Source organism: Mesocricetus auratus, unplaced genomic scaffold (genome assembly GCF_017639785.1).
Source record: "Mesocricetus auratus isolate SY011 unplaced genomic scaffold, BCM_Maur_2.0 Super-Scaffold_100010, whole genome shotgun sequence".
Lineage (NCBI taxonomy): Eukaryota > Metazoa > Chordata > Mammalia > Rodentia > Cricetidae > Mesocricetus > Mesocricetus auratus.
In genome coordinates this window covers 27,870,582-27,889,425 of record NW_024429194.1, presented here as the reverse complement: position 1 = coordinate 27,889,425, position 18,844 = coordinate 27,870,582, and the positions used below count along the sequence as shown (strand labels likewise).

At 38.8% G+C, this 18,844-nt stretch overlaps 1 protein-coding gene across 3 annotated transcripts in view; it reads left to right on the top strand.

The window, feature by feature from the left end:
- Nyap2 (neuronal tyrosine-phosphorylated phosphoinositide-3-kinase adaptor 2) overlaps positions 1-18,844 on the top strand; it is a 238,955-nt gene that overhangs the window by 174,288 nt on the left and 45,823 nt on the right. For all 3 annotated transcript variants that reach the window (XM_021234357.2, XM_005082514.3, XM_040753228.1), the window contains one exon: positions 3,313-3,522. In XM_021234357.2, coding sequence (XP_021090016.2) covers positions 3,313-3,522 — 210 coding nt within the window. The remainder of the gene's footprint in view (positions 1-3,312; positions 3,523-18,844) is intronic.

Below are 18,844 nucleotides of genomic sequence, written 5' to 3'. Positions count from 1 at the left end.
TTGAGTAAACTTATGTAGTTTTGAAAGCAGTTCTTAAACATCTCTGCTTTCTAATGGAAAAGCATACATAAAGGTACACAGATTTAAGCCTGAACAGTGTAGACTCTTTGAAACTTTGTTCACGTTTCTCTAAATACACCTGCAAAATTACCTTAAACTAACCCTTGGCACTTACAGAGAAAACACAAAGAAGAGAAACATTTTTCCTTTTTGTTTCTAAACAAAATTGGGCTTTTAAATAGTTGGGGCTTGAGGACTAAATGATTAAGTCACTGATATCTGAGGTGTGATAAGAATAAGAATAAAGAAACCAAATTTGATGGAGATTCCTTCACACAAATCTCCTTCCATATTTAAAATTATGTCTGAGAGAACAGTATTGGACACAGCTTTGAATTTGAGTTCTTTATCTATTTATTTATATTTGGGCTTGTTCCAACTCCAGTAGTTCTTGTTTATGTGCAAGCTATTAAAGAGAAAGTGTCAGAGAGATACAGGAAGGACAAAAGAGATAGATGGGAGGAGAGGAGTCTTACTTCATAAGCAGATGACAGCACAGATACGCAAGTAGTAGAGTTAAACTGTGGAAGAGAAATTCATGTGAAACAAATGGGCCCTTACATTTGAGGAGGTAACGTTCAGAAGCCAGAGTTGCCTTTTCTTTGAGAGTGTGGAGAAACAGCTGGGGAATGGCCTCTGTTGATCATGTCTGCTGCTGATCTCATTCCATTTGTCTCAGGGTACTGAATAGCAAGTGTCGGTTAAACGTTCTTGTCCTAATGTGTATGTTTTAAGGATGTTATCATTAAAATATTGTGTCTTCTCATATTTGTGTTCAGTGTAACTGTAACCTAACTTTTTAACAGGTGTCTTTAGAGGTCTGATCTCTTTCTGATTGGATCAGACCACCTTTCTGGTTTGTTCATCGCATAAAGCATAATCCCTATATTTATATAGCTGGAAGGGGCTAGAGCAGTATGAAAATAAAAGAAGAGTAGATCAGCGAGAACAGAAAGTCTGTTTATTCAGGGCTTCCATTTGGCAGAGTCTTAAAACAAGGAGAGGAATGAGAGAGCAAAATGGCAAAAATGTGAAATTAAACTGGCCCACAGGTGCTTCTTTATAATCACTGTGTAAACAAACTGTGCCCTTGCCCTTACTTAACAGCTTCTCCTTGTAACAAATAGCAGAGTGTTGACCAATCATTGCAGCCAATCACAGGCTGAAACAGCCACTGCACTTCCAAATCAGGCACTATAACCAACTGGGCTATTTCTGTCTACCACTTCCTTTTTCTGTCTACAATTACTGCTTGCTAACACTGCCAAGTGGAGCCCTGTGAGGCCCTCACAACCCTGACCATTACTGCTCAATACACAGAAGCCTGCTCTTTTGCCCATACAGCAAGATAATGAGAAAGTGAACATCACATTTGTGTTTAAGCTGTTAAAAGCTGAGGAACATTGGAAGCTAAATTTAAAAGATAAGAAAACAAAAATAAATTTTACTAAAATTATTACTGTTTGTTTATCAAAAATCTTAGATATGGATTATACTTCTAATTTGATGACTTTTATATTATTATTACTATCATTATTATTATCAAATTATCAGATAAAAAACACTACCAATATCATGCCCCTTTATTACATTCACTGTCACTTGATTCTCTGGTTAAATTAGAAATATTAAAGATAGAGGAAAACTGATGGTAAAGCTGACAAACTTGCTAGGTCAATTAAGTAAAATGCTTATTAAACAGGGTGTTTGCTGATAGGAAGACCAGTCCAAATAAACCAAAGCATGAGACTTTCTAGAATTAGGGGTTTGGGGGCAAAGTAAACATGTGGAAAGACAGCATGCTATGTTACGATACAGATGACCAGAAGGTACGACCATGGCAGTGGTACCATTTTAGAAGACACTGATGTCACCCAGCATTAGTTCATTTGCTCAATTAAAGACAAGATTTAAGTGTAGCCAGAGCATAGCTTGAATTTGTAGAAGGCATCATTGTTTTGCTCAGGAGAGGAAGAGGGTGACAGGAGCTATGACCATTTTGACACTGTTCCTTGGTTACAATGATTATGAGAGAGTTATGTTAGAGAGACAGGGAAGGCCAATATTGCAGACTCTAATAAGTAACTTGGCTATTGTTTTGTGAACTGGAAACTCCTCAGAGTGTTCTTGTCAGGTGAATATTATGACCATGTTTGTATTATAAATGTATGTTGTGACTTGTACCTTGGATATCAAAGACAAAGTCAAGGAAGCCATGTGTGACAATTCAAGAGAGATAATTCATTCAACAGCTTGAACTGGGGTTCTTGAGGTAGACTTGCTACTAAGTAGAGAAGGGTGGAGAAAAGTTTCAGAAACAGTCAGTAGACTTTTCTGACTGATAGATTTGAATTTGAGCTTTAGCAGTCAAAGACAACAACAATCTCTTATCATGGATGAATGCATGGTCAGGAAGAGCCATTAGGTGAGTGAGAAATATCTGTGCAGTACCTGAAATATTAAATTTGTGTTATCTATAAGGCAATCATTGGATAATGAATATAAACTAAGGAGAACAGTCTTGCTTTTGATGAAAAGTTTTGGAAATCATTAGTAATTAGAAGAGACTTTTGTTGGAACCAGAAGAATAAAAGTCATACAAAGAATCTATAGTGAATTAGGACAGTGTCTCAGCTACTGTCTTAGAGATGACCAGTTTGTAAAGTATGTGTCAAAAAAGAAAATTACAATGACAGAGAAAAGGGGTTTGACCCAGAAATAGATGCAAATAAAGGAAGGATCTGTGAAACTGATAGAATTGAATACATAAAAACAAGTGGTAGAAGATTGGCCAATCATTGGGAAGTGTGGGAAATATTTCAGCTAATAAATCTACTATATGTTTAGAAAAGCAGTACTGGAGAATAATTGGGTTGGATTCATGCCACAGTGCAGTAAAGGAAATGTGAGAGAATAGAAAGTAGGAAGGAATGCAATACACCCCATAAGAGAATTCCTTAAAGGTGAGACCAAGGGGGGAGGTAATAAAGAAGAGTTAAGGTTCATTGAGGTATTATATATCAAAAGAGAAAACTATTTTCTTTCTGGTGATACTAACATACCCACATCTTGGAGAAAAAGAAAATCCCTCATGGGACCCATTTCTCTGACATACTTTAAAAACCGGGGTCCCCAGTACAACTCTGTTTTCCACAACATCTTACGAGCACTTTAGAAAGACATTCGAGTTTCTAAGAAGGATTTCAGGGAGAATTTAATTCTCGAATAACAAGTAATTTTGCTAATGCACAGAATCCACTGAGGAGCTGAAAGTTCGAAGCCACAGCACGGAGCCGTTACCAAAGTTGGACAGCAAAGAGAGAGGCCATCACGGAGCAGCTTCTTCCAGAGAGCCAAGGAAAGCTCAAGAATGGGATGGAACACCCGGTCCACCTGTGGTCACCAGCAGAATGGGCAGATGCTCCGTGAGCCCCACCTTGTTGGCAGGAAATCACAGTTCAGGTAAGCAGGCCCCTGTCCTTCCAGATGGCTCTCTCAGTGTAGTCTTATGTAGGTAGGTATCACTTAGGCAACCATTGCCTCAGGCCAGTCTGCCTCCACTCAGACCACCACCCTAGAAACGCACAGACACGGGTTGACTCATTGCAGCACATCACGGGGCCACTACTCACAGGGATGGCAAGGAAAAAAAGTGCTTCTTGAAGCTCTGTCATGTGGTAGTGTACAGCTAGAAAAACTTAGTACTAAATGTCTTCAAAAGTGACTATAGGCCTGAACTAAAGCCACTTCAATTTGTGGAACTGAATGACTCCGTGTCTGTGTTTCTTTTTCTTAAAAGGCTATTTTAGGGAAATTTGATCAGAAGTAAAGCACAGGATAGAAATATAACAATAACAATCTGAAGGCACAAGAGGGAGAAGCTATTTTGTATCACACAATCACTGGCATGTGACATGGCATGAAGTTCTCAAACCCAAAGCAAAAGAGAAAACATTAATGTACCTTTCAATTTCATAGCTCCAGATTAAAACAGGCAATGCAATTCTGCATGGTTAACAGATAAGTAATATTAAACATCAATTTTGTAAAACAGCATATGTTTGCTTTGATTTGATTCATCTACATGTTGGACTCACAGAGAGCTGTCAGTTAAAATAAACAGTGAATAATCAAGGAACCTCCTGCAGTTTTCAGATTTCTGTTCTGAAAGAATACTAGGTCTCTGAAGAAAAGACCAATCCTTTCATGTTCTTTTTGACTTTGATATTTGTCAAGGAAAGCAATTTACACTTAGTTAACCTGTGTACTCTCTGATATGGGTAAGTTAAAATACAGGAGGCCAATGATCTTGGGCTTGGGGAGGGATGTTTCTGGGAAAAGACCTAGCCCTAGCTACCCAGATTTAGAACATTAGGTAAAGCTAGATGGTGGGGCCATCCCATGTACACTATGAAGTAATTACATTTCAGCTCAAGTTAAAAACTAACAGAAGAAAAACTTGATGCTTGTGCAGAAATTCTAAAAGATTTTTATATTAAAGTAAAAATGGCGATAGTTATACGTGATGATTACTCTTCCTTGTCAATTGGATATATTATAGAATCACCGAGAAAAGTTATCACGTAGGGATTGTCTAGATCAGTTTCATTGTGGTCATGCCTGTGGGAGATTATCCTAACTACATTAATTGATATGGGAAGATTCAACCCACTACAGGTAGCACCATTCCTTGGTTCGGGCCCTGAGTATTTTGTGAGTGGATCAAATGAGCTGGGTAGTCAGCATGCATGCATTAATTCTCTCTTAACTGTGGTTGTCACTGGCTGCTTCAAGTTCCTGCAGGCCTGGTATTGTGAGCTAAAATAAACTCTTTCCCCTCAGAGTGGCTTTTGTCATGGTATTTTATAATAACAAATAGAAGTGAAATTAACACTGCATGTACATTTTTTTCAAAAACAAAATATATAAATAAAAATAGTAGACAACACTTACCAGCTAAGGCTGATAACTAATTTACAGAATATTAGTATTATCATAGACTCATCTAAAATTGTACAACTTCTACCTAAAGTATGTGAATGATATATTCAGAAAATAGACATGTTTAATAAAAACATAAATTATTATCTGACTACCTGTGATGCAACAGCCAGCATCCTAGTGTCAGGGATCATAATGACCAGTAAAATCCTTACACTGATTGGTTCTTAACCATCTATTGATAGATAATTATATCATTGTAATGTAATACTTATTTTAGTCAGTTGTGTCCAAAGAAACAAAACCAATAGATATGCCTGTACAAAGAGATTTGTTATGAGGGATATCTTTACATCACTATGGAAGCTTGGAAGAAACAGACCTGCTATTTGAAAGTTGATGGTCCAAGAAAGCCCATGTCGGGTAGTGAAGATCAAACACAGTGTCGATGGCACAAGCCACAGTCTGAGTTCAGAGACTTAAAAACCACTGTGTCAATGTCCAAACATGGAAGAAATTGGAAGTCCCACCTCAAGAAGAGAGAAGGGATGTGATCTGTCCTTCTCCTTTCAGACCCTCAATGGATGGCATGATGCTTACCCATGTTGGTGAACATCTATTGATTCAAATACTCATCATCCCTTACAGAGTTTAAAAGCATATTTTACCAATGATCTTAGATCTCTTAGTTCAGGCAAATTGATGTACAAAATAATATGTGAAATAGAAACAAGTGAATTCTTTCTGGAAGACATTGACTTTGGAAAGAATAATCAGGTGCTTTGGTGGAGAAGATAGTAATTTCTAGAGGTTCACCAAGATGGGAGAAAGAAAATGACATACTTTGTAGTAGAATCTGAAAACCTACAGGCCACACACATACACAAATGTGTTTAGTGTAAAGAACTGAAGGCCATTTATTGGGAATCAACTGATGTAAATGAGCTTCTAAAGGACCCCATGCGTTAACTGGAAACTCACCATAAAACACAAGTTAACAGTTTTCCATGTGGGCATTATTGGTACTTTTGCTATTGAACTTAGAAGTGTGTAGATATAGATTTTCTACAAGTTTTCCTGGATGCCACCCTGTTCTCAGAGTTCATAGCTCTGCTTTGCTTTCCTTACATATTTTTTTCCACAGCCATGGGTTGAAAACTGAAGGTTGACTTTTTCAGTTTCATCCAACTGGTGAGAATTGAGATCAGAAGATCAACTCTGAGATCAACTCCTGACTGAAGTGGAAAGGACCTTCCCTGGATGGAGCAAAACCTTTCTCTTGCTCAGTAAAGGCTTCCACCTAGTAGACATAATGGGAAAATGAACTTGAGAAACCTTAGGCACTTAACTACCACACCATAATTAGGTTTTGAACATTATATACCAAATAATTGCTAGCCTTTATTTTAAGATACAAAATGTAGTCTGTCTTATATTATGGAGCATCCCACGATGATTTAAAGTTTGAGTGACAAGAAGACCATTACCAGAGAAATAGGTAGTATATGTGAGATGTTGAGCAAGTAATAAGCCAGAGTTGGTCATTGAATTCTGACTGCTAATCTGGAAACATGCTTGCATATATAAGTGAAGGTCCAGGAGACAGTGGGAATTACAGGTTTGCAACCAATGAGATTCAGCAGAACTTCAGGCCTGTACTAGAGATCTTAGGAATGGTTGCAAGCATAGAGTGGATGAGCCACACATGAAGAAGAGAGGAGTCATGAGAAAAAAGGCAATTGATATGGGATCCAGGGAGTCTATAGTTTAGACTTAAAAATCCTAGGGTGTTGTGAATGGAAATGAAAGAATTATGTGGTGAATGATTAGATTCTCACTAAACAATTTGTTACACAGAAATTGGCGAGCACATTCCTTATGTTCTTTAGCACTAGGACATGCACTTTCTAACAAGTTCAGAGTTTTAAAAAAATTTGTAGGAAGCCTCCTCATTCTTCTTCCTCAAGCTCCTGAAGCATCTATTTTGGTTTGCAACATTCCAAGCCTGTGCTTCTGATTATAGAGCAACAAACTATCTACTAATGAAAGGGAATGGAAAACATGTTTTTGGTCCTTTTTGCCCTCTACTGTAGGTTCTGCAACAGTTAGACATATATAGTAGAAAAAGGGGGTGTCAAATTTTTGATTCTATTGTTTAAAAATACAAAATATAGCTGGTGGTGGTGCATACATTTTATACCAGCATTTGTTGAGACAGAGGCAGGTGAGGTTTCTCTTAGTTCAGTGACAGCCTGGTCCATGAAACAAGTGCCAGGCCAACCAGGACTACATAGTGAGACCCTGTCTCAAGAAGAAAAACAAAATCCAAACAACAAGGAAAATCCACAATGTAGAAGCAAATACAGAGGCATGAATCTAAAGTTGTCTCTCTTCCAAGTTTTGCATGTGAAAGTGGGATTCCAAACAACTGTTACTGTTACTCAAGTACTTAGTCTTTCCTTCTACTGTGTTTTGTTTTTCTTTTGTTTTTGGAAAAAAAGGAAGAGGTGTTTCTTATGTTTTGAGTATTATTTTTCTGAACATTAAGAGTTTAAAATGGGCCAGAAAGGTTAAGAAAACACCATAGTTCTGTCAGTGAAGACATGAAGAGAAACCAAATCCCATTCACTGTTGGTGTTTTAAACAAGCCAGCCACCACCTGAAGCTCATGGACCTACAAAATGGCCTGGGTCAGTAACAGGAAATTAGCCACTCATAGAGAACATTCTGGACTTGCTGTTTTGGAAGAGTAGAGAATGAGCCAAACCTGACTGCTTCTCTTCCGCACGCTTCAATATTTTCTTTGGGTTACAGGGTCATTGAACCACTAATGTCTTACTAGAAATGCTAGAATAGTAATCACAGCCCTCTTCCTTCAGTTGCATAGTTATCAATGATACCATACAGGGGAGGAAGAGTAGTCTGTGTACACACTCCTCTTTCCCATATCAGTTCCCTTCCTCTGGTGTTCTGATGTGCCCCTTACAGTCACACACACACACACACACACACACACACACACACACACACACATACACACACACACACACACACACCTACAAATACAGGTATGCATGCTTGCACATACACACATTCACATAAACTATTGCTTTACCCGAAGTAGTTTAGCTCCTTGGAATGGCTCTTCTTAACAGCCCTGTTGAGAAATGGAGGAATTGCTGAAGTACAGAAAACATGTCAGCAGATCCCCATTCTAATCAACATTGCCACTGGTTGCTGCAGTAGTTTATTAAACTGCTGTTGTTTAGTAAGTCAGAAAATCCCCCAGAGGGTGATTTCTGAAAGCAATGGAGAACTGGGACTCAAATACTCATGAATATAATGGGGGAGTGTGGGCGAATTTATAGGAGTAAATACTGTATTTACAAAATCTCAGACTTCAGTCAGTTACAGCTTCCATAGCTTGTGTCTAATGCTGTTTCTGGGGATACTCACATATTCATACATATGCACAATAGACTGTGTTGTATGGTCTCTGTGTTCCAGGATAATTATGCCACAGAATTGTTGATTATACATTAATTCTACTTAACCAAATATATTTTTTTATGATACATATACATGGAGATCTCAGATCGTCCCAAGAGCCATTGTTATCAACAGTTGAGTAAAGAACATTGTTGCACTTAGGACAAAGTTGAAGAAGTGAAGCTTGAAGTATTTTTGGCTTGGTATTGTCAGCCTGGTCTGACTTGAAGCATTTTTAGAAGTCTCTCTCTCTCTCTCTCTCTCTCTCTCTCTCTCTCTCTCTCTCTCTCTCTCTCTCTCTCTCATACACACACACAGAGAGAGAGAGAGAGACCCAGAGAGGGAGTTATTAGTATATAATTTATAATTTATGCCTAGAAAAGAATGAAAACCATAAAAACGAGAGAATCAGTAGTAAAAAAAAACAAACAGAAAAGAAACAAACAAAAAAACCAAATACCCTTCTTCTCTGTCCTCACCTTTGATGGTTTATAGTTTTAGGAAGTCAGTAAGGGATGGGTCAGTGATGGGATAGGCCATGGGTGGGATGGGTCAGTGATAAAATCGGTCAACGATTAAATGAGTCAGTCATGGGATGGCTCAGTGATGGAGGGGTCAGAGATAGAGTAGGTCAGTGATAGGATAGATCAGTGAGTGATATGATGGGTCAGGAATGAGGTGAGTCAGTGATGGAATGGGTCAGTCATGCATCAGTGAGGAGTTGGATCAGGAATAGGCTATATATGTAATGGGATCGGTCAGTAATAGAATGGGTCATGGATGTGATGGTAGTTAAGGTGTTCACCAGAAAGATGGGCATATCAGCAAAAGGCTTCCTCCTTTAAAACAGACATGATTTTGCTCACACAGAAAACATGTCAACAAACATATATATCACCATCACAGAGGAAATTATTTTATCATTTTTCTAGCAGTATGAAGCCCTTCAGTCTAAGCTATGCATTTCCACATTTCGTAGAAACACGGAAATGAAAACACACTTCTCAGTGAGAAGGAAAAGTCATTTCAAGTTTAGGAATCTCTGAACTCAGAGATAGGCATGTGAGTGAGTTAGAGAATGTGAATCATGTCAAGAAGACAGAAGCACCCCTGGCTAATGAGGGTCCAAAATTTCCAGATTCAGTTGTGATCATGTGAAAGCTCCCATCTTTTTCAATAGTTCTGTTTCCTTTTATTTAATTATTTCATTTTAGAAATTAGCTCCAGTTCCCCTCCTTCCCCTTCTCCTGATCTTCCAATTCCTCCCATCCCTCCCCCATCCACTCTTCCCTCTTGAGGGGATAAGGCCTCCCTTTCAGAGTCAACAAAGCCCAGCATGCATATCAAGTAGAAGAAGGACCAAGCCCCTCCCCTCTGTATCAAAACTGAGCACGATATTCCAACATAGAGAATGGGCTCCAAAAATGGGATCCAGTTCATGTACAAGGGTAAGTCCTGGTCCCACTGCCAGCGTCCCCAAAACAGATCAAGCCACACAACTGTCACCCACATTCAGAGAGCCTAGTTTGGTTCTATGCAGGTTTCCCAGCTTCCCAGCTAACATTCCAGAATCTGTGAGCTTCCAGTAACTAGTCAGCTGTCTCTGTGGTTTTCCCATTATGATCTTGACACCCTCCCCCCTTTTCATATGATTCCTCCTCCCACTCTTCAACCAAACTCCAGGAGTTCAGTCCAGTGCTTGGCTGTGGGTCACTGCATCTGCTTCCATCAGTTACTGGTTCTATGATGACAATTAGGGTAGTAACTAATTTGATTATAGGGGAAGGCCAGTTCAGGCACCCTCTCCACTATTGCTAGGAGTATTAGCAGTGTCATTCTTATGGATTTCTGGGAATTTCCCTAGCATCTGTTTTCTTCATAACCCCCCAATGGCTCATTCTATCCAGATCTCTTTTATTGCTTCCCCTCTCCGTCCCTCCCCCCAACTCAGCCATCTGGAGTCAAGCCTTCATGTTCCCATCCCCCATCCTTTCCCTTCCACCCCCCTTCCCAGTTTATCCAGGCGATCTTAACTATTCCCTTTTTCTGGGGCCTTCCAAGTGTGTCCCTTGTAGGGTTGTTTTTTTTTTTTACCTAAAGCTCCCAAGTTTTAAACATAGCATAGTTGTCAGAAAGCATTGAGTAACATGATTCCCTCCCTCCAGATTTGCAAAACCTGAGGTTGTCAGTGTGAGTTTTCTCGTTGATGATATCAAACCTGACTGCTAAATGGAGCCATGGGTTCTGACCACATGGCACAGAAAGTTCCAGAAGAACCAACACACACTTAAGCCTCTGAGTCTATATTCTCCAGAAGCCACCATGATTTAAATGATAGGAAGACTAGGAATGAGACATGGCCCTAGATTGTCAGACAGGGAGAGAGACTGCAGTAGAAGATGGCAGGTCTGGATTTTCATGAATAGTGAACACCAGCAGTCAAGTCTTTCACAGAATCCTGCCAAAGTATGAAGACCTCTGAGTGGACAGGGAATGGATGGGGAAACTCTGCCACCAGTTTTCATTGAGGCTTCACTTTATATATTATTGTTCTCCCAACCTTTCAAACACAGAATTCTGTTGACCACTTGATCCTTTGTGCTGGATCACAGACTCTGCAGGGGTAAACAGAGTGAACTACAAATTAGAGGCAATATTGTATATTCTCCTCTGCAGGACAGCTATGGTCATTTTAAAATGCGTTGTCAGGATGCATGTTCTACCGCCATTTATGATTCTACACTCTGTATCCAAAAGAGTCTCAATTTCAGAGAAATGAAACTAGACAGATAAGTAATTTCATTAAAGAGAGAGAGAGAGTATGTGGTTTCTTGTAAGCCACATTTGTATGATGGATTTTGTATTAACTTTAAACACATATATACTTAATACAGTAAGGGTAATTTAGGATTTAAGTGCTGATTCTGTTTTATATTGGTGATGAAACTAGGCAGATGCCTTCATCTTCCTGAAATTTATTCATAAAAGATAGATTATAATAATATGTAACAAAACAATTTTGAGAAATAAAGACAGTGACTGTAAAGATGTCTCAGGTGTTAAAGGCTAGGCTCACAATCAAAATAATAGTATAATAATATGTAACAAAACAATTTTGAGAAATAAAGACAGTGACTGTAAAGATGTCTCAGGTGTTAAAGGCTAGGCTCACAATCAAAATAATAGTAATAGTGATAACAGTGATACATCACAAGAAAAAACAGAAAAACAAAGGCAAAGTTTGAGAGAGTTGATTTAGGCAAATATGGAACACACTAAGCATAGCTCCTGGAATGCAGTGAATTTTAGATAAATACCACAGTTACTCTTGTGGATACTTGGACATTACAGCAGTCTTCCTACCAAAGCCAAGAAAACCACCACCCTGGAATAGTGGAGGAAAATTTTCTGTATGAAATCCAGTGTGAGATGGGCTTTCCCTGACCAGAATTTGGATTAAAAAAATGAAAGTAAAGAAAGAAGAAAGGCAGCAAGAGAACAGCAGCCAGGCAGGAGCAATGTGCTGTCCTCTGGGAGACTGTGCCCTACAGTAGCATTCTGTACACCAAAGCCAAGCAAGGCTCATGAGGTGTCTGCAGCTGCCATTCTCATTCCAGTCATGTTCTTGGAAATTGAGGAAACTGCAAAGATACTGGAGAGAGTTGTTCAAGGAATTCAGAGTTGTGGAAGGAGATCTAGGACAACAGAGTCATGTTAGTCTGAGGAACATAAAACAGATTCCATAAGAGAATCACAATTAATTCAAGAGAATGAGCTTTGAACATGGAATTTGCATCCATCCATTTGTAGAGAAGATGCTTTCTTCTTGAAAATGATGATGTATTTGTCACCATTGGCGATGCTGGAAGGAAGGTAAACTCTTCTGATGAACATCCTGATGTTACAAGAATCTCAAGTGCTCAAGCAACAAACAAGTCCATACCTTAGAATCATGGGACTGAGGGCTGTGACAGTACTTGTGACAACAATTCCTGCTTTCTCTTTTCAGTGCAGAAAACTATGCTAGGCAACAACATTAATAAAATATTATGTCAATGGTAATGACTTGAAAGAGTTGTGGAACTTTGTTCTCATTCAAAGCTAGGATAAAAGAAATTTCATTGTCTATGTCATTGAGGGCTTTAAAAATGCATGGAAATAAGTGACTTGAAGCTGATGTGAAGCCGGTGCTAGACTGATGATATTCGAGTCCCTTTCAACTTTATGTGAAAGCTTGATGAACTTTCTCCCTAGGACTAAGACAGGATGTTTTCTCTGGGAAGAACAGCCCACAGATTCCAAGAGATTTTCTTAGCTACATATCTGCTCACTGGCTACAGGGCTCCAAGCTCCTGTGTGTGTGTGTGTGTGTGTGTGTGTGTGTGTGTGTGTGTGTGTGTGTGTGTGTGTAAAACACTAGACCATGTGCATAAATATTTTCCATTCAAGTGAGTGTGCATTAGTAGACGGAATTAAGAGACATGATCTCAGGCAAACCTCAGTTTATTGTAACAGTATACACAGTTGTCAAAAGTAATCTTGCACCATTAATTTCGTTCAGGGGATAAAAAAAATCTTGTATATTAATTTGATTCCCATGCCCTGATAAGTGGCAGGAGAGAATGAACTCCCAGAATTTTCTTTAACTTCCATATTCATGGCATAGCAATGCACTCCTGAAACTATGTATTTTACACACACACACACACACACACACAACACACACACACACACAACACACATACACACACACACACACAGAGGGGCTCATGCATTCACATATACAAACACATGCTCATACACACACAAAAAATAAATTTTTAAATAGTTAAGAAAAACAATCTTAATTTATCACACCACTCTGTTCTCCACAGTGAAATGAACAGGATTTAAAACTGTGTTGACAAGGAAATAAGCATAAGAAGGTATGAATAAGCACACAAACATATATCCCCTTTGATAAACAACTTACTTAACATTTGTTCAGTCATTCACTGTCTTTAGGATCATATATTTTAAAATAAGAAAACAGTATTTGGTATTTACTCTGTATCATGTGGGATCTAGATGCCAGAGAGCCACATGGCATATCCTCTTAACAAGGGAAAGACAATTCCATATGTTTCTGAAATCTGTGTTATTAAAATTGGAACAGCATAACAAATAGTAGCCAGATGACCACGAGGAAATGGCTTCCTGTGTCTTACTTTAAGAAGCTAACATTAAGGTTAAAAGGTTATGTCATGATTTCCATACCACATCCCCTTCCTTCCCCACCCCCCAGCCCCCCACTCCCAACTTGCATCTCCTTGCAATATTAGGGCTACAGAGTTGGTACCCAGCTCTGCATTCAGATCTTTGGAATCTGCATTCAAAAGCTTTTTACTAAGAGGTGAAATCCATTTCCTATCCTGTGAATCTATGTTGACTTTGTGTCTTTTGTGACCAATATAATGGGATGAAAGTTACTGGACATGACTCTAGAGCCTTAGTCTCTGGAAACATGAGGACTTATGCCTGATTTTCCCCAATCCTGCCACCCACCAGTATATTAGGAACGCTGTGCCAAAATGCCAAGAGGTGAAGCCAACATAGAGAGAAGCAGAAGTTCCTGGCCTTTAGCCAGACAACCCATATACATACACATAATAAAATAAATCAGCGTATGTGTCTTTCTTTCCAATGAAGTGTTTTCATTTTGCTGTGACAGCATGGGAAAATAATGGCAAAATAGAATACACTTGCTAATTAACACCTTTGTAAAGAAAATGAAAATCTACACTCCCAAAATTTTCCTTACCACCTTAATTTTCAAAATATGGTGCGAGTTCATTACATTCATGTTTATTCTGCAACAAGAATAGCAAGGCTCTTGGGTATATTTCGCTGTAATGTGGAGTTGGCTGTGGGTTGCACTCTAGCTTCCTGCCTGCCTCCTCTTCAGCCCCACACAGCTGTGAGCTTTGTATTTACAGCCCTCCAGACTACCATTCTGTGCAGTGGGTTCATGCACCGGAAGCCACTTTCATCATAGGCTTCTCTTCCCAGTTCCTGCACTTGGTTATTTCCTGGGGAAACATTTACTGGTCCCTGCTGCTTGGTTTTCTACACTATTGTCTCATTCTGGAGTTTAGCCTTTTGAATTCTAGTAGTAAACACATGGCCAGATTCTCATGTGGAGTCTTCAGAGGGTCATGGAAACTATATCCCCAGTGGCTCCACTATTTCTCCATGGAAAAATGTGATTTGTGTCACCAGAATTTGTGTCAACCAGAGAAATGGAATAATTTCTTCTTTTCCTGATACTGTTCAGACAGCATTGGGAAACCACCAAAAAGGGAGAAACAGGAGAGTGTTAAATATTTTAAGTGGTCAGAGTGTTTCTTAATAGACTTTGAATGGAAATAAGCAGGGTATGAAATGCAAAAGCTAATTACAAGATAATATAATATAATTAGTCTCATATCCCAAGACAAAAAGGCAAGGCACTGAAAGAACTTGCAAAATGAATATTGGTATCCTCATCTGAACTCTCCTCTGTAGCCTGAGAAGGCAGTTAGAGGCAGACACAGAACCCGGTATTAGACAGGATTTTAGATTGACTTTTTGTGTATGGTTGTGTGTGATTTGTATGATGTTGTAGGTGATTTAGATATATGAAATTTGTGTGATGATATATGTGTGATTTATATGTGACTTGAGAGTGATTTGTATGTGTGTGGTTGTGCCCATGTATGTGTGATTTCTTGTGGTCTATACACACATGATTGTGTGTGTGTGTGTGTGTGTGACACATAATTGGGTATATGTGACTTGTGTGTTATCATGTGTAATTGTATGTGATTTGTATATGTGGTTGTATACAGGTAACTGTCTTGCAATCAGGTATATGTATGATTATATGCATGTGATTGTGTGTGAGTGTGTGATTGTGCATGTGTGGATTTATTGTGATTGTATTTTACAATATTGATATGTATATGTGTTTGGTTGCATGTGTAGGTATATGGTGTGTATATATGTTTCTGTGATTCTGTGAGTAGCTGTGTGTGATTATGTAAGTATATTACTGCATGTGTATATGATTGTGTACATGCATTAATGTTATGTGTATATGTATGGGGGTATGTGATTATGTTGATTGTGTATGCATGTGATTATATGTGTGTGACCAGGTGTACAGTGCATGAATACAAGTATTTGGGAATTCCATTTATAATGAAAAGGTTGATTAACTGACTAGCCTAGAACCACAGAGCCAAAAGCTGCTTGGGAAGTTATTCTTGGCCACAGACTATGTGCTGAAAGTATGTTTAAAGTGTTGCTGTGTGACATTTCTTGGAGAAAGGTGAACAAATTTCTATTTACCTCAGATGACAGATTAAAGGAATGAGCCCATTCACTAGATAATTAATTAATTAATTAACTAATTAATTTTATTACTTTAGGATCACGGGACAGACCCTGTAGTGTTAATGATCTCTAAATAGTTGCATCACAGAAAAAAATACACTTAGACATAGGGGGTGACCTCCTTAAAGCTGTATAGCTGGAGGCCCCTCTTCATTAACTGCCTACCTATGGTGCACTTCAGCACCTCCTGAGATGACATGAAGCTCAGGTAAGATTACCCACAAATGCAAGGGGCAAAGAATACGAGGAAGGAGTGCCTAGAATCTAGTGTCTAGAATCTCAAGCGAGTCTCCACTGGCCTTCTCCAACCCTCTGTCTAGGCACTGTAGGTAGTTTCAGCTACTCTGATTAAAACTGATGACAGCGTATTTTGGCTAGAGGATAGCATTTCACTAGTGTGATTCCATAGACCTGATTTGGGCTTTTGGGAGCTATGCAGGACATATCACTGTTGGTTCTGCAAAGGTATCATGTCTTGGCTCAGGGCACTCTTAACGATGATGAGCAAACAAGCAAAGACACAAAACAAAAGCCATGAACTCTCCAGGTGATAGACAACCCATCCAGGGGGCCTTCTGAGTATTGGAAAAACATCTGCAGGAGAGAGACTTTGAAGTTCAAATATTTCCTGAATCTACAGAGGAGAGAAGACAGCTTACACTATGCAGTCAATAAACCCTTTCCAATTTTCATCTCTCCTCTTCCCTCCTGCTCCTGTCTTGATGGACTCAGAGAGTGCACATCCAGGACTGGGCCAGAGGAATGAGAAAGGAAGAGAGCATTTTTGATTACAAGAACTTTCTCTAACAGTGAGGAAGAAGTGTCTTCAGATGATGTTCAGATTCCTGATTAGACATTTAAGTTACAATTTCATTATTGTATTTTTAGCTTTTACAAACCAAATTATTTTCTTTTAAAGCAGTTTATTGTGTGTGTGTGTGTGAGAGAGAGAGAGAGAGAGAGAGGAGAGAGAAAGGTCATCTTTGAAACTACATACAGAAACTTGAGGGCTTCATGTCCCCTGGAACTATAGGTGGTTTGTGCTGCCTAGTTTGGATTTTGAGGACCAATCTCAAGTCCTCTGGCAGAGCAGCAAGTACTCTTAACTACAGAGCCATTTCTTCAGTCCCAAACAGAATGCTTTTCGGTTACCAAAGTCAAAAACAAAAATCCCTACACTTTGGCCTACAACTTATGTAATAGAAAGATCTGGACGAATGAAACTCAATTTGTGCTCAGAAAAGAATGGCATGGCTTTCTGTGCCACCTGGTTTTATGTCAACTTCACAACAGCTAGAGTCATTTTGGAAAAGGGAACATTAATGGAGAAAATACTGGCTTGAGGGCCAGCCTGTGATGGATTTTCTTGATTAATAATTTATGTTGCGTGGTCAATCTCTCATGTGTGGGTGGGGTTATTCCTGGGCAGGTGGTCCTACAGTTTATATGAAAACAAGCTGAACAAGCAAGTAAGCTGCACTCCTCCATATGAGTCTCTGTCTCCAGGTTCCTACATTTTGTATTTCTGTCCTGATTCCCCTCAGAGATGGACTATACTGTAGGACCACAAGGTGAAAGAAACCCTTTCGTTTACAAGTTGATTTTGCTCAAAGTGTTTTAATCACAACAATAGAAGCTCTGATATTTTATGACTGTATATAAGGTTTTATATGTTCAACTAAACACTTAAATACACTAGTTTAAAGAAGATAGAATCCAATGAAAGTTATTTAAAGGCATTACAAATGATATTTGACCCAAATTATAGACTTGAACCTGATTACCTCTGTAGATTTTTTGTGTGACATAATATGATATCATGTGATATCTACTTCACAAGAGCCTACACATACATGGGCTGGTGTTAGTAAATTATTTTTTGAACAAAACAATACTAAGGCTCAAAGTTATAACAGTGTGTAATTTTCAGTATTCTTGGTAGGCCTTGCCCAATGACTTACAGAAATTAGACAGGATTTCTCTATTTCTACTTTGATGTCAAATAGCCATTCATTCATTCATTGATTCATATATTTTGTTCAGTGCCATATTCTTAGGTATTGAGTATCTACTAGAAGCTAGTGGTGGTGATGGTGGGATACTTAATGGTGGAGGTAAAAGTTCAGCCACAACACTTACTTTGGAGAACATTGTCTGGCATTCTGATGATGTAGAGACCAAGGCCTCAAGGTTAATTAGGAGAAATTACATTCAAGCAAGAGGACAAGAAGGGCTATGACTTTAAGATTGGATGCCCCACATGTGCAGGAGCTAAAATGAGAGCAGAGAGGCAGTTGAAAGCCTGCATTTGTGATTTGATTCTTACCTTAAAATGACAGGAAGACATTTATGGATTTTTAAACCCAGGGCTTATGTGATCAGTGGGGGCCTCTAATTTATCATCCTCCTAAAGCAAGGGCAACAGAATTATGGAGATAAATATCCTGTCCCAAATGGCATACCTTATAAAAGCAAAGGAGAAATGTTTCCTTTGCTCCTCAGTCCTTGCAATTTCTGTTTCTGTAACTAACTTGAAGGTGTGTTGTGGCTGCTTGTGTTATTGTGTTTCCATTTATAATGTTAATCCTTGAAAGTCTGAGCAACCAAATCACAAATGTGTTTTTGCTCATTTACAAAACCACAAAACAGAAATGTGATATGTACTTAGGTGGGTGCCGACTCTTCCCACACAGCTTACTTTAAATTGGAGGCAAAAGTAAGGTGCCAATTAAAGTTATAGGGTCTGTCAAGGATCTGGGTGACATTGACATGGCTGTGAGAGTGCCTGCCCATGAAACCACCTTTTAAGCTAGAATCTCAAATTCCCAGGTTTACAATATCAACCAAACTCAAAATCCATCAAAAATGTACACAGAACATGATGTTGTACATTATAGAGATTCTCTGAACACTACAGAAAAATAATACAATCTGGTGGTAA